Source organism: Chinchilla lanigera, unplaced genomic scaffold (assembly GCF_000276665.1).
Source record: "Chinchilla lanigera isolate Chin_1 unplaced genomic scaffold, ChiLan1.0 scaffold00002, whole genome shotgun sequence".
Classification (NCBI taxonomy): domain Eukaryota; kingdom Metazoa; phylum Chordata; class Mammalia; order Rodentia; family Chinchillidae; genus Chinchilla; species Chinchilla lanigera.
Window position 1 is genome coordinate 8,630,438 of NW_004955403.1, and position 12,519 is coordinate 8,642,956.

General features: G+C 43.8%; 1 protein-coding gene across 2 annotated transcripts in view; it reads right to left on the reverse strand.

Moving 5' to 3' along the window:
- Positions 1 to 12,519, reverse strand: part of Mfsd6 (major facilitator superfamily domain containing 6) — a 59,605-nt gene that overhangs the window by 6,227 nt on the left and 40,859 nt on the right. For both annotated transcript variants that reach the window (XM_005373301.2, XM_005373302.1), the window contains exon 4: positions 16 to 177. In XM_005373301.2, the coding sequence (XP_005373358.1) occupies positions 16 to 177 (162 nt within the window). The remainder of the gene's footprint in view (positions 1 to 15; positions 178 to 12,519) is intronic.

The window sequence follows — 12,519 nt, forward strand, 5'->3', positions numbered from 1 at the left end:
GAGCACCGTCCTTACCGAAGTAGTTGACCAGCACGCCTCCGATCATGGCGCCGCACCCTCTGCCCAGACCCAGGTGCAGGCCCTGCAGGATGCCCTGGGCAGAGGTCCGCAGTTCAGGGGGCACAGCTGCACTGAGGTATGAAATGCAGGCTGCCCAGATGGCCGCGTGGGTCACCCCTAGAGAGGAAGAGCAGAGGGAGTGGAAGTCTTGCTCAAAACTCCTTCGGTTTTCACTTTTCTGAAAAGTGAATTACTTATTCAATGAGGCACCTATTTTGTGTATGTGCATACATATGCACATGGATAAATACATACGTTATGGTAAAATACACATAACAAAAAATTTACCATTTTTACCATTTTTAAACACGCAGTTCAGTGGCAAGTAATGACACTTAGTGTTGTGTGGCCAGCATCTCCATCATCTCCAGAACAGTTTCGTCATCCCAGACTAAAACTCCGTGGCCTTTCAGCCCTCACCCAGCCCCTGCCTAGCAAGCACCAGTACTCTCTATCTCCAGGAGGGCAGCTGTCTTGTACGTGTGGAATCATACAGTCCCTGTCTCCTTCGTCTAGTTTATTTCATTTAGCATGGAGCCTTCGAGGTTCATCTGTGCCATAGCATGTATCAGAATATCCCACCTTTTTAAGGCTGAGTAAGATTCCATTGCATGTGTCAAACACATTTTGTCTTTCTTCCACTAATGGACATCTGAGTTGTTTCCACCTGCTGACTACGGTGAATAATGCTGTGTGAACACTGGTGTGTACATATCTGTTTGACTCTCTGATCTGAGCTCTTGTAAGTACACAGGGAGAAAGAGAACTGCAGGGTCTTACGGTCACTAGGTGTTTCACTTTGAAGAACACCAAACTGTTTCCTGCACTATCTTACATTCTTACCAGACATGCCCAAGAGACATGACTGCTCCACATCCTTGCCAGAATGTATTTTTGTTTTCTTTGAAGTAATAGCAATCATAAAGAGTGTGGAGCAGTATCTCACTGGGCCTTCAGATTTGCATTCCCCTGCTCAGGGAAACCAAGCATCTTTAGGTGCTTATTGGCCACTTGTGCATTTTCTTTTGAAAAAGACCTGTTCAGATCCTTTGCCCACTTTTGAATTGGGTTGATTTTTTTGTTATTGAATTGCAGGAATTCTTTATAGTTCCTGGATATTCACCCCTTAGTGGGCATCTATTTTCATATTAAGATTATTTCTATTTTCCCCATTTAAATTAGCACTACAATTCATATTTCTGGAGATACAGCTTTTTACATACCTTAGATTATCTACATGAACTAGAAATCTGTGAGGTTGAGATTAATGATTCAAAAGTTAAAGCAACTTTTATGCTTCTGAACATAGAGTTTGAATTGGTTTTTTAGGGTATAGAGGCAAATTACAATGCCTCTTCACTATGTTATCTTTACCACTTGTTGGATAGAACAGAGGAAAGAGATAACTGGTTAAAAATCATCATTATTTTAATAAATGGGAAGTGTATGCTGTCCAAATTAAAATCTTCATTGAGGCAATGTTTAAAGTGTGGCTTTTAAAAGATACTATCAGAACAGTTCTACAGCCAGAAGGGATTAAAAAGTCATCTCGTTTTGCCTCCATAGAGCCATGGCTCCCTCTCTAAAAAGAAATAATCTCATTTGGAGAAAAGATCATCAGAAGCTCTTAACCTATGTTTTTGAAAATTAAACTAAAAGGTCAATATCTTTTAAGATTTGATTTAACATTAGTGTGCTTCTGGCCAGAATGGAATAGCAGAGGCTACATTTACGCTTTCTGAAAAAAAAAACGGGACAAAGCATATGAAATAATGTTTTCCTAGACATTGGCCATCAGCAATGAAGACTGGTCCCTGAGAGACAAGAAACCAGAGGCGCCGCTTACTGTCCGGTGAGTCTGGACGGTGCAGGGCATGGAGGAGACTCGCTGGCTGAAGACTCCAGGAAGCTAAGACTCTCAGGTGCCAAGGGCGCTGGAGTGCCGGGCAGAGTGCCAGAGGCGAGAACCCCAAGGGTCTACAGAGGGCTCCCCTCAAGTGTTCAGCAGTGTACTGATCAGCACACACATGTGCAGAAAGCAGCTAAACCCAAGGGAAGAACCACCCAAGAACATTACAGAGAAAAGTACTCAGAGCCCACACAAAGTGGGAATAGCATCTGTTCCCACCAGCCAGACTGAAAAAAACATGGTTCTTGGATCAGTATAATAAAATAATTATTCCTATTGCTGGGCATAGCGGTCCACATCTGTAATCACAGCACTTCAGAGACCGAGGCAGGAGGACTCTTCACAGTTCAAGGCCAGCCTGAGCTACACAGTGAGTCCAAGGTCAATCTAGACTACATAAGGAGCCTTGTTTCAAAACCAAACCAAACCAAACCAGAATGGCTCTAGACTAATAACTGTTCTGGTCTCAGCCAAGAAATCTTAAAAATAAGATGCAAAAAGATCATACTATTTCCAAGGGGTGTAAGTATGTCCCAGAAAAAAGCTAATATTTATAGAAATATGAAAATAGCCAGCACCCAAAAAAAAGAAAAATTCACAGTGTGTGGCATACAGTCAAAAATCACCAGCCAGTGATGGTCTTGCTGTACAGATTTACCATGGGCTAAATCCCTATTTTTACCAGGCACAATAGATTATATGCCTCATAGTTGACTAAGAAACATTAAAATATTTTTACATGCCTTATGCATTTTCACCTATTATTTTAACTAGTTTTTTCCCGAGTGCTGGGGATTAAACCCAGTCCAAACACGTGATAGGCAAACACTCTACCAGAGAGCTATAACCCAGCCCTAGGTAGGCTATTTTTTAATTAGAAAGATTTACTAAATAGTTAGTACTACATGAACAATTAATTCATTCTCACAGCAGTCAAATAAAGTATTTGCTTTATCTTACTAAACAATGAAAATACCCTAGATAATGCCAGCTTTCTCAGAATTAATTCCTCAATAGCATTTTGATTATGAATGCTGACACGGTGATACACTGTGGGAATATTTTCATTACATTATTGAAGATGTTAACCTTATTTCTTTTCATGTATGCATATTTTCATTACCAATAATATAATAAAATTTAAAAGTATTCCCAAGAAATAAAATTACTTCAAAATTAATTAGACCATAGCAAAATCTAAATTGCTGATTCATCTTTGAGATATGATTTCCAAAGACCTGAAACCACATCAAAAAATTGTAGGTTAACCTTACTAGTGACTATGTCCAAGCAATAAAGCACAGTATTTACAAGTAGACGAAGACGGGCCTGTGTGTTTATGTATATATATATATATATATAAACATTACAATATATTTTTGTTTTAACCTTAGATCAAATATAATTCTTGAAGTTATTCTCGTGTGAAGGCATGGATCACAAAATCTTCCAATAATAGGTGTGCTCTCTCTGTCTCTCTTTCTCTCTCTCCCTCTCTCCCTCTCTCTCTCTCCCCTCCCTCCCTCCTTCTCTCCCTGTGTCTCCTTTAGAATTTGAGTCATCTAAGATAATTAAAGCATTTTCAACTTTACTTGAGATGCTTTTAAACTATTTTTAGAATTTTTTTTTTACTGGTATTAAGTGGCAGTTGTAAAAGATTCTCTCCTGCTAGCTTTCTAGAGCTTTCTTACTGTTTTTTGGGACTGGTTAGAAAATTGGGAACTACATTTTTTTAAAAGTAGCTCAGCACATTAACTAAAAAAAAAATAAATAAATAAAGCATATAGTGAGAATTTTTCTTTGGTACTAATAGCAGAAGAAGGAAACCCACACTGCCTATATGTATGATCCATTATTTTCTTGGCAAGATGTAAGATAAAATTGATTTCTCTGAAATAACTTATTTTGAAATATCATATCAGTGAAAGAATCAAATCCATCCTACTTCCTACAAAAACCCCAGCAAAACTAAGCAATCCATAAAAAGATACCGCATTAGTATCACCTTTAAAAGTTGTGGTTCTTGTGCTTAAACTTGAATATACAACTCTCTAATAATCTTCGTAATCTCAAACTCTTTGTGATATTTTCATTGGGAAAACACGGTCTTGTTGAAAACTGTGTTTTACTCTAGTTTTATTTGTTTTTTTGTGAAGGGGCGGGGGTACCGGGAATCAAACTCAGGACCTCGCACTTGCCAGGCAGGTGCTGTGCCGCTGAGCTATATCCCTGGCCTCTCCTCTAGTTTTAAAATAATAAAAAAGCAACCCAGAAATCTAAAAACTTTCCTCCAATTTCCATTATCATAAGGCAAAGTTAAGGCTGTCTTAGCAGTTGTGCTACCTACAACAACTTCACTATAAAACGTAGGAAGTAGAAAGTATCATAAGGAGGAAAATATAATGTTTCCACTTTCTTCACCTTTATTAGAGTACTAGGAAAGCAGCAGATGATTATTCTCTCTGTGATGATATAAGCACACTTACTTGGGGGCACAGATAAGTGTATTTCTACTGGAGCAACAAAACTATTAAACCTTACGTCTGAGAACTGTGGATTGGTCAAACAGTAAAAATAAAAAGATTGCTTGACTGTTAATAGTAAGAAGGACACACAAATTGACTCTCCCAGCAGCAGGAGTTAACCCTTTGTGGGCTCCTTGCCATAAATCCACTGATACACCCTCCGTGACAATCCATCTCCAAATCCCCAAATACTGCTTCATAAATATGACAGATAATGGATGACTCTGAAAGACTACGTGGGTCCCACAAACTTGGTGTCTTGGTACCTCTTTACCTTTACAGAGGTCTAAACAGGGTTTGATGACAGGCCTAATGGAGACAGGTATTTCCATACCTCCTATGACCGGCACCTTAATCATCTGAGATGCACCCTATTTGAATAACCTAGAATCACTAAAAAAAAAGATAAATAACATTTTTTCATTAATAGCATCGTTGCAGCAGCTGACTCTGCAGAAAGCTGTGTTTTATACACAGGCTATTTCCTTTGTCCCTCCCAATCACGGGTACTACTTTTCCTTCATTTTCCAAAAAGAAACTAGGTTACAGAGAGACCACAGTGCTTTCTTCATGGCCCCACAGACCATGCAGCAGGGGGATAGGATCTGAACGCAAGGTGCAGTATCTAAGCTCAGAATTTAAGCGCTTTAGTGTTGCCCTGGGTCCTCCCGATCACTAGCAGTGTTCTGTAATAAACGCACCCATCTGCTGTGAGAACTTCTGTTGATCATATCAAGCACACATAGCAATCCATCTGCTTAAAATAATGGACACTGTATTCTTACCTTCTTCCCTTCCCTTCCTAAAGAGCGGACACACCAAGTACCTCATTATATATATTTATACGCCCCACCTCTTCACCTTGTAACACCCAGTACTGGTGCACTTAGAAGTTGTCCTGCTGCGGCCCACACGAGGCTCTGCCGCGGTGCGTGGCGCGCAGGAGCAAGGAAAGCGGATCCCGCCCTCCTCCACTAGCCGGCTGCGCTCTGTGAAGTGCCGGGTGGCTGGGAGGACAGAACTGACAGCAAATCAAGAACTAGGCCTGTTCTGCTTTCACTGCCTCTGCCGCTGACGCATGCTCACTGAACAAAACATAATTACCCCCTCGGTGGTGACACAGACTCAGCCTTGAAAGACCTTTTCCACGGACAGATCCGAGCAGACACTTCAGTTAGTTCAGTGTGATGCTCCAGCGCCAGGATGAGAGAAGCTTCCAGAAGATCAGCGCGGTGGACATGAGGGAGGGACTGCTCTACCTCAGGAAAGACCTTCGTGGCAGGCAATAGAAGGAGTCTGGCTTGATTGCTTAAGACGGCACTTGCTACAGATAAGCACCAGGGACTCAGCGGCTTTATCCTGCAGGTATTCTCTTTTCTCACTCACATCAAGTACAGTGGGCAGAAGGTGGGAGGAACAGCGGCTCTGCTCCATAAAATGATTCAGGCACCTCTTCAAGGCCTGGTTACCCGGCTTTTAGGGTCCCGCTGGCAGAAGCAGGGGAAGAGGATAGCACATTGGACATACCTCATTTTTGTGTTCATTTCACTGGCCAGAAGCATCACCTAGTCAGACCTACACACAAGGGATACTGGGCAATGCAGTCCCGCCGTTACGTCCTCAGAGAGAGGAGGACAGCAAGTGAAGAGCGGGCTGGGCCCCCTGCCAGAGCAGGGGCCGCCGACAGTGAGGGACTCTCCAAAAGCACCGCGGTGGCAGCATGACCCCTCAGCGTGTCACATGAAAGACGCCTCATAGAAGACACGTAACAATTACATGTTACTAAAGGCCAACATGTCTATGCCCAGCAATGCACGACACTGCAAGAATCACCTTCACACATTCATTCAGCATGATTTCCTGAGCTTCTAACTATGTGCCAGTCACCCTGCTAGGCTTTGAGAATATGACGTAAACAAGACATATCCCCAGACACCACGGAGCTCGGGCCCAGTGGGTGGACGGGGCAGGATTCACCCGAGGGGGGAGCAGAGCGGGAATTCCTGGTGACCTCCGCGGCTCCAGCACAGGGCGCTGCTCCGCCGCTGAACAGAATCATCACGACCTGAACCTCGGCAGGAGGGAGAAAGCACTTTTGGGTAAAGAAGTACTCTGCACGGGGTTGGAGAAAACTTCTAAGGCCCGCCTATGAGCAAAGTAGACGAAGTAAAACAGCCGACCTCTTTACGAGTTGTAGTTTGTGAGTTCATAAAAAACAAGTTCGTTAAAAATAAAGTCTGTACCTGAGGCAGCAGCGTTGGGGGCCTTCGTGAGTTCCACGTGCTGACACTGTGCCTTTGGCGTGTTGGAAAGCGCGTTTTAGAGATTACAGGAAAACCAAGTGTGCTTAATGTCAAGACTTGGCAGCACTTTGCACTGCATGCTCAGTGCTTTCCCACAGGAAGCCGCACATGACAAGTGCTTTCGTGTCAGAGGCAGCAAGAATGCCACCTCCCCCAAGAAAACACTGCCTACTCACTGTCCCTCTACGCTCACAGCCTGCTTAGGGCTCCGTGCATAACTGCGGTTTAACCTCTGAGAGCAGAATCTGGCAAACTGCATCCCCCGGTGCTGGTTTTTGTTTCTTCATCATTTATTTCACGTTTTTGTTTCTGCTTGCTATCTGACATGTACTGGGTGCTATACGTCATGCTGCGCGCTGAACAGTGTGAATGGGTTGGCTCATCTCATATTCATATCCACTTCTTCTATAGATTACAGCGTGAGGCTTCGAGAGGCCAAGCTTCCTCCCCAAAGACACAGAGCTTGGGAAAGGGAGCTGGGACTCTCACCCAGAGAGTCTAATTCAAGCCTGACAACTTGCCAGGTTCCTGCTGACTGCATACTTTGCTAAGCTGCCTCAGTTTACACAGGGAAGTGGCAGAGCAAGTACAAACACGACTAAAGTCACCAGTGTTTCCACAGGTGTGCCACAGATGGCAAGGTGTCATCCTAGGAAGAACTACGATAGGGAGGGTCCAGCTGTTAAGTTTAATTTTCAAATTTCCTTCAGAGGTTTATAGATTTTTTGAGCTACAACATCATGGAGTAGTCAAGAGATTTAAAAATTGGAAAGTGTCTGAAACTTGAGACTATATAATCAAACAAGCATTTATACTGTATTTCCCTATATGCATAATTCTTCAGAGAAGTCAAAAAGTATAAGATCTTTGCATTCAAGAATTTAAACTAAGGAGACATAGTAGCAAGTATTTGTAAAATAATGTGAGAGCATTTAAACGCTAAAATGCCTGACACGGTCCATAGAGGATTCAGAAAAAGGAGAGTGTAGTGCAAGATTCAACTGCCAGAAAAGGATTCGTGGGTCAGAAGACATCTGAAATGACCACTAAATGGACAAAATAATTCCTATTTTGAAGATGATATGTTACAAGAACTCTGAGTAGCTATAAAACATGGGGTGGCAAAGAATAAGATTATTCTATTCTAATTTATAAGGCTTCAATTTAATAGTAACACAAATGACTTTTTTGTTATTATTGTTTTTTGAGACAGGGTCTTGCTATGTTATTCAGGCTGGCTTTGAAGTTGAGGTGATTCTCCTGCCTCAGCCTACCAGCTAGAATTATATGCTTGGGCACCACCACGCCTAGATATCATAAATGACATTTTATGTTACTTTACCAGTTGAAATTCTAATGAGTATCTGCCTACCTTAGGTATTCATGCGGCAAACTATCTGTATTTGAGGGGTTAAATCAGACAGAAAATTTCCAACATGGATAATAACCAACCGGAACCATGTTTAGAATGTCCACTGTGGAAAGGGGACAGCATAGTAATCCTCTTATAATTTCTCTGTTCTTCAGGAGCCTAAGAGGAAGCAAAGTGTGGTTCTCAGTGGGCTGAGTGGCCCGCTATATAAGGCAAACAGAGGAAAGCTTCATAAATGTCACCGCAGGCCCTCCTACTGGTGACATTAGAAAGCCATCTTTCATCAGAATCTTCACCCAGCTCTGACTGGCACAGCATTTCCTAGCCAGCGTTTTCAGCTCTCAGTTCTGAACTATTAATTCAGGCAACCTAAAAAGACTTCTTTAGTTACAGGAGCCCTTGGGTTGCCTTTACATTTTAGTACCAAAAATCATTTTGATCACATCGATCTCTGGGTTTTGAGAGGATGTACTATAAGCAACACCCACCTAGTCAACGAGGATAACAAAGTTAAGCCTGATTTTCAGCAAATGTTTATGTTGTTGATCACAACCATGCATGCTGAAGTGCTTCTTATTCAAAAGTAAAGGCCAACATTCCCATGGGTTTTAAAATGAGATCTTGAGAAATAAATATAAACCCATCACACCACCACCACCACCTAGCAATGCGTTTAGGTGCTGAGATCCATGTTCTCTTTTTAAAAATAAACTGTGGGCTCCTTATGGGCAGGAACTACGGCTCGGGCTCCTTCATATGGTTTCGCTAGTGACTGGTGACTAACAGGTTTGGTGCAAATGATAGCTGAACTGCTAAGGGGATAAGACTACAAGGGCAGAGGAGCTACTGAATGTGAGATGGAGCACGAGAAACAAGCCCCCGATCCCAGGCAGCATCCAGGGGTCTTACCTCGGCCCCCAGGGAGATGCTACGCAGCTCCTTTCCTATGGGCCTAGCCAGCAGGACACCTGCTTCTGCCCAGCGTGACCCAGGGAGACAGGCTGCTGCGAGGGTGAGCATGAACTCCAGGAAATGCAGGAAGACGAGGAATTCTCCCCGGTTAGTTACAGGCAGCCCAAAGGCGGAGAGCTGTCAGCAGGTGATGGGGACTCCGGCACTACTTCCGCCTCCCACCTCCAGCTGCCCGCGAGGGGGCAGTGGCTGCAGGACGTTTGGGGACTGAGGCAAGGGATGACAGGCGGAGGAGGCAGGATTCGCTGCTATTCTCTGGAGACTGTCAAGTGACAGGGTCAAGTGACAGGCAAGTGCAGAGTGCGCACGTCCAGGCCGTCAGGATGAGCCTGTCCTTCCCAAGACACTGGCAGTACTCGGGCAACAGTTCCAGTCGGGGAATTAAGGGGCGTCTACCATGGCAGTGTGCTTATGCTGATGTTAAATCCTTCAGAAGTGTTCCGTTACAAACATTTCCTGTCCTATTACATCCTGAGTAGATTCTCCTTTGAGCACAGGGATGATGAAGTCACTTGAAGCCCTGTCAAAATCAGCAGAATTAAAGCTGCCAAAACAAACCTTTTTAGTCAGAGATGTATTTCTGTGACACCAGATTTATTCCACATGGCTGACCACTACTTTCTGGGGTACGGGCCCAGATCCAACAAACGCAAGGGATTTAGGGATTTTGCTTTTGTTCTACAGCGGAAATACCCAGCACTCGCTTGTGCCGGGGAAGGAAACCATCTCCTCCAGTGGTGGATACAGCAAGCTCCGAAAACTTCTCACAGAGCCCCTATTGGACCTGTATTTGCAGATCTCCGTTTTCCTTGCTATAGAGAGCCCTATCCGGTCCTCATCACGCCCAGGAAGTTTATATTTGTAATCCCATGAAAAGTTATTGGAATTTTAGCGAGTTAATTCCAACCCACCACTTCCAGTGCCACCCATGGCGAGAATAAAGGCACTAAGGTGTGTCTGTACTTATGGTGAGCCACGGGGTCCTAAGTCCTGCCATGATGATGGCTAGCCAAAACAAGGGCCTATCCCCAGGACCAAACCCAGACTTTATTTATTTGTGAAGAAGGATGCGTGACTGTGAGAGGGCGGGAAATACGTGCGTACCATGAGCTGGGCTAGGTAGGGGGCCTAAAATGACCTCTGTCATATGCAGAGAAAAGGACATGCAGAAAGGGTAACCTGTATAACTCAACTGAGACAGCATCTAATGTTTTGGGGTCGGTGCTTTAGCTCTGATGTGTAATCCTTAAAGCCCCAGGAAGTCAGAGCCTCTATTCCTGAGGCTCAAGGCTCAGTCCCAGCGGATAGCGCGGAGCATTGGCTCACACATCCTGCCTCATCTGGCTCACTCGGGGGAGCAACAGGGGGTCAGGGAAACACGCCCACCATCTCCAAAGATTACCACCAGCACCTCGGTTAGACAGATATGCATTGCTTAAACTCAACTGAAGGGATAAGGAAAAGCCCTAGCCAGCTCAGTACATATCAATACATGGAAACAGGGTCAGGCTCAGCCAAAACGGAGGCAACTGCTCCTCTTTTAAGGAGAGTTGCCTAGGTGGTCCTCCACACTTGCTTCGGATCAGTACCCTGGTTCCAACTGGCACGGGGGAAAGTACGAGACCCGGGAGTATAAACCGTAGCAGAACTCCTGTTCAGGTTCAGAACATGGTCAGCTCCCAAACCCTGGGCTAACAGGCCCGGAAGTGCACCGAACAGTAAAGATAAGTGCTGGGCAGGCAGCTCGGGGTGAGGACTCTAGAGCCCGCTACAGCACCCCCCTTATGTCCCTGAGATGGCCTTCAGCTTTCTGCTTCTGCTTCTGCTTCCCATTTGCTCACTCTGGCAAGCACCTCCCCTCTGCCCGAAGGCCACTCTCTGAAGGCCACCCGGAGAATTCCTAGTGGCCCTTTTACTCCAGCTCAATGGGGTTTCCTTGGGGAGTTTCTCGGTAAAACCTGCATCCTCCACTCCCTGCATCACAGAGCTAATTATCCCCTGCACTAGCTCCTGCTACCTAGCACTTCTTTCTGTGATTCCAGCTACACGCTGTATAGTAATTATGTGTTTACACATCTGGCTTCCGGAACAGATGGTGAGACTTTGGACCCAAGTTAATTATTATTATTATTTTATTACATTCCCAGCACCAGTGTGTTGTCTAGCTCTTAGGAGCCATTTAATACATCTTTGATAAACAGGAAAAGAGGTTTTAAGTTCATAATAGCATTTGATTTTTCTTCTGATAATATTTTCCTGTTGTCCCTTTAACCATGTCACGAATGCTGTCTTTTTTTGAGTCTCTATGCAAACCATTCTTTTCTTTTCTTTTTTCATTTTTTATTTTGGTAGTACTGAGGATGGAACCCAGGGCCTCATACACTCTAGGCAAGCACCCTACCACGGAGCTATACATCCAGCCGCAGACTGTCCTTTTCTCTCTAACTCATATCAAAAGGAGGAAAGGTACGGTATATATTATTCCAATACGCTGTTTACAGTAGGCGCACAAATTTTGCTATAGTCTGTACACAGTGATATGCCAATAAATAAAACAGTTAAGCCACAGAGAAAAGAGGAACTAGAAACGGGAAGTCCTAAGAATCGGTTGCATGTACCTTGTTGTTGCACAGTTCTTTCTTATAGTTCATATTCAGTGATTTATTTAGAAATAACTAAATCTCATACATGTGCCTTACTCAGGTTTTACTCAAGACCTGCCCTGAGCTCTAATTATTACAATCATATTTTACTACAGCCCAATTTTCTACACATTTGTAAATAGGTCTCCTTTCACCAATCACAACACTGCACAGAAGAGCTGAGAAGTGTACGTATTCTGAATTTTAGAACTAGACTGTGACTGCACATTATCTCTCCTTCAAGCTACGGTGCTCTTTTTTCATCACCGTGACGGGATCTGATGAATGAGCTTGTACTCTTTGCCCATTTTGTTCAGATGGTGATTGTGACTCATCCGAAAAGACTGAAACCCTGTGGGCTGAATTATATGTGCGTGCTCAGGGTCAGGCACTATGATAACAGTGATCTTTAATAACACTAATTAAATTATACAAAATCACACACTGGATAATTAATTATTTGGAAGGCCACGCTGTCACCGTATTCAATTCCAGTGATCTTGTCCTTGTCTTAAGCCCTTTTTTTCCCCTTTTGTGGTACCAGGGCATTGAACCATGGAAGTACTGAGCTATACCCCCAGCCCTGTCTGTCTGTCTGTCTGTCTGTCTATCTATCTATCTATGTATTTTGAGGCAGGGTCTCATTAAATTGCCAAAGCTGGCCTTGAACTTGTGTTCTTTCTGCCTCAGCCTGGGATTACAGGTGTGCACCATCATGCCTGACTTCTAAGTAGTC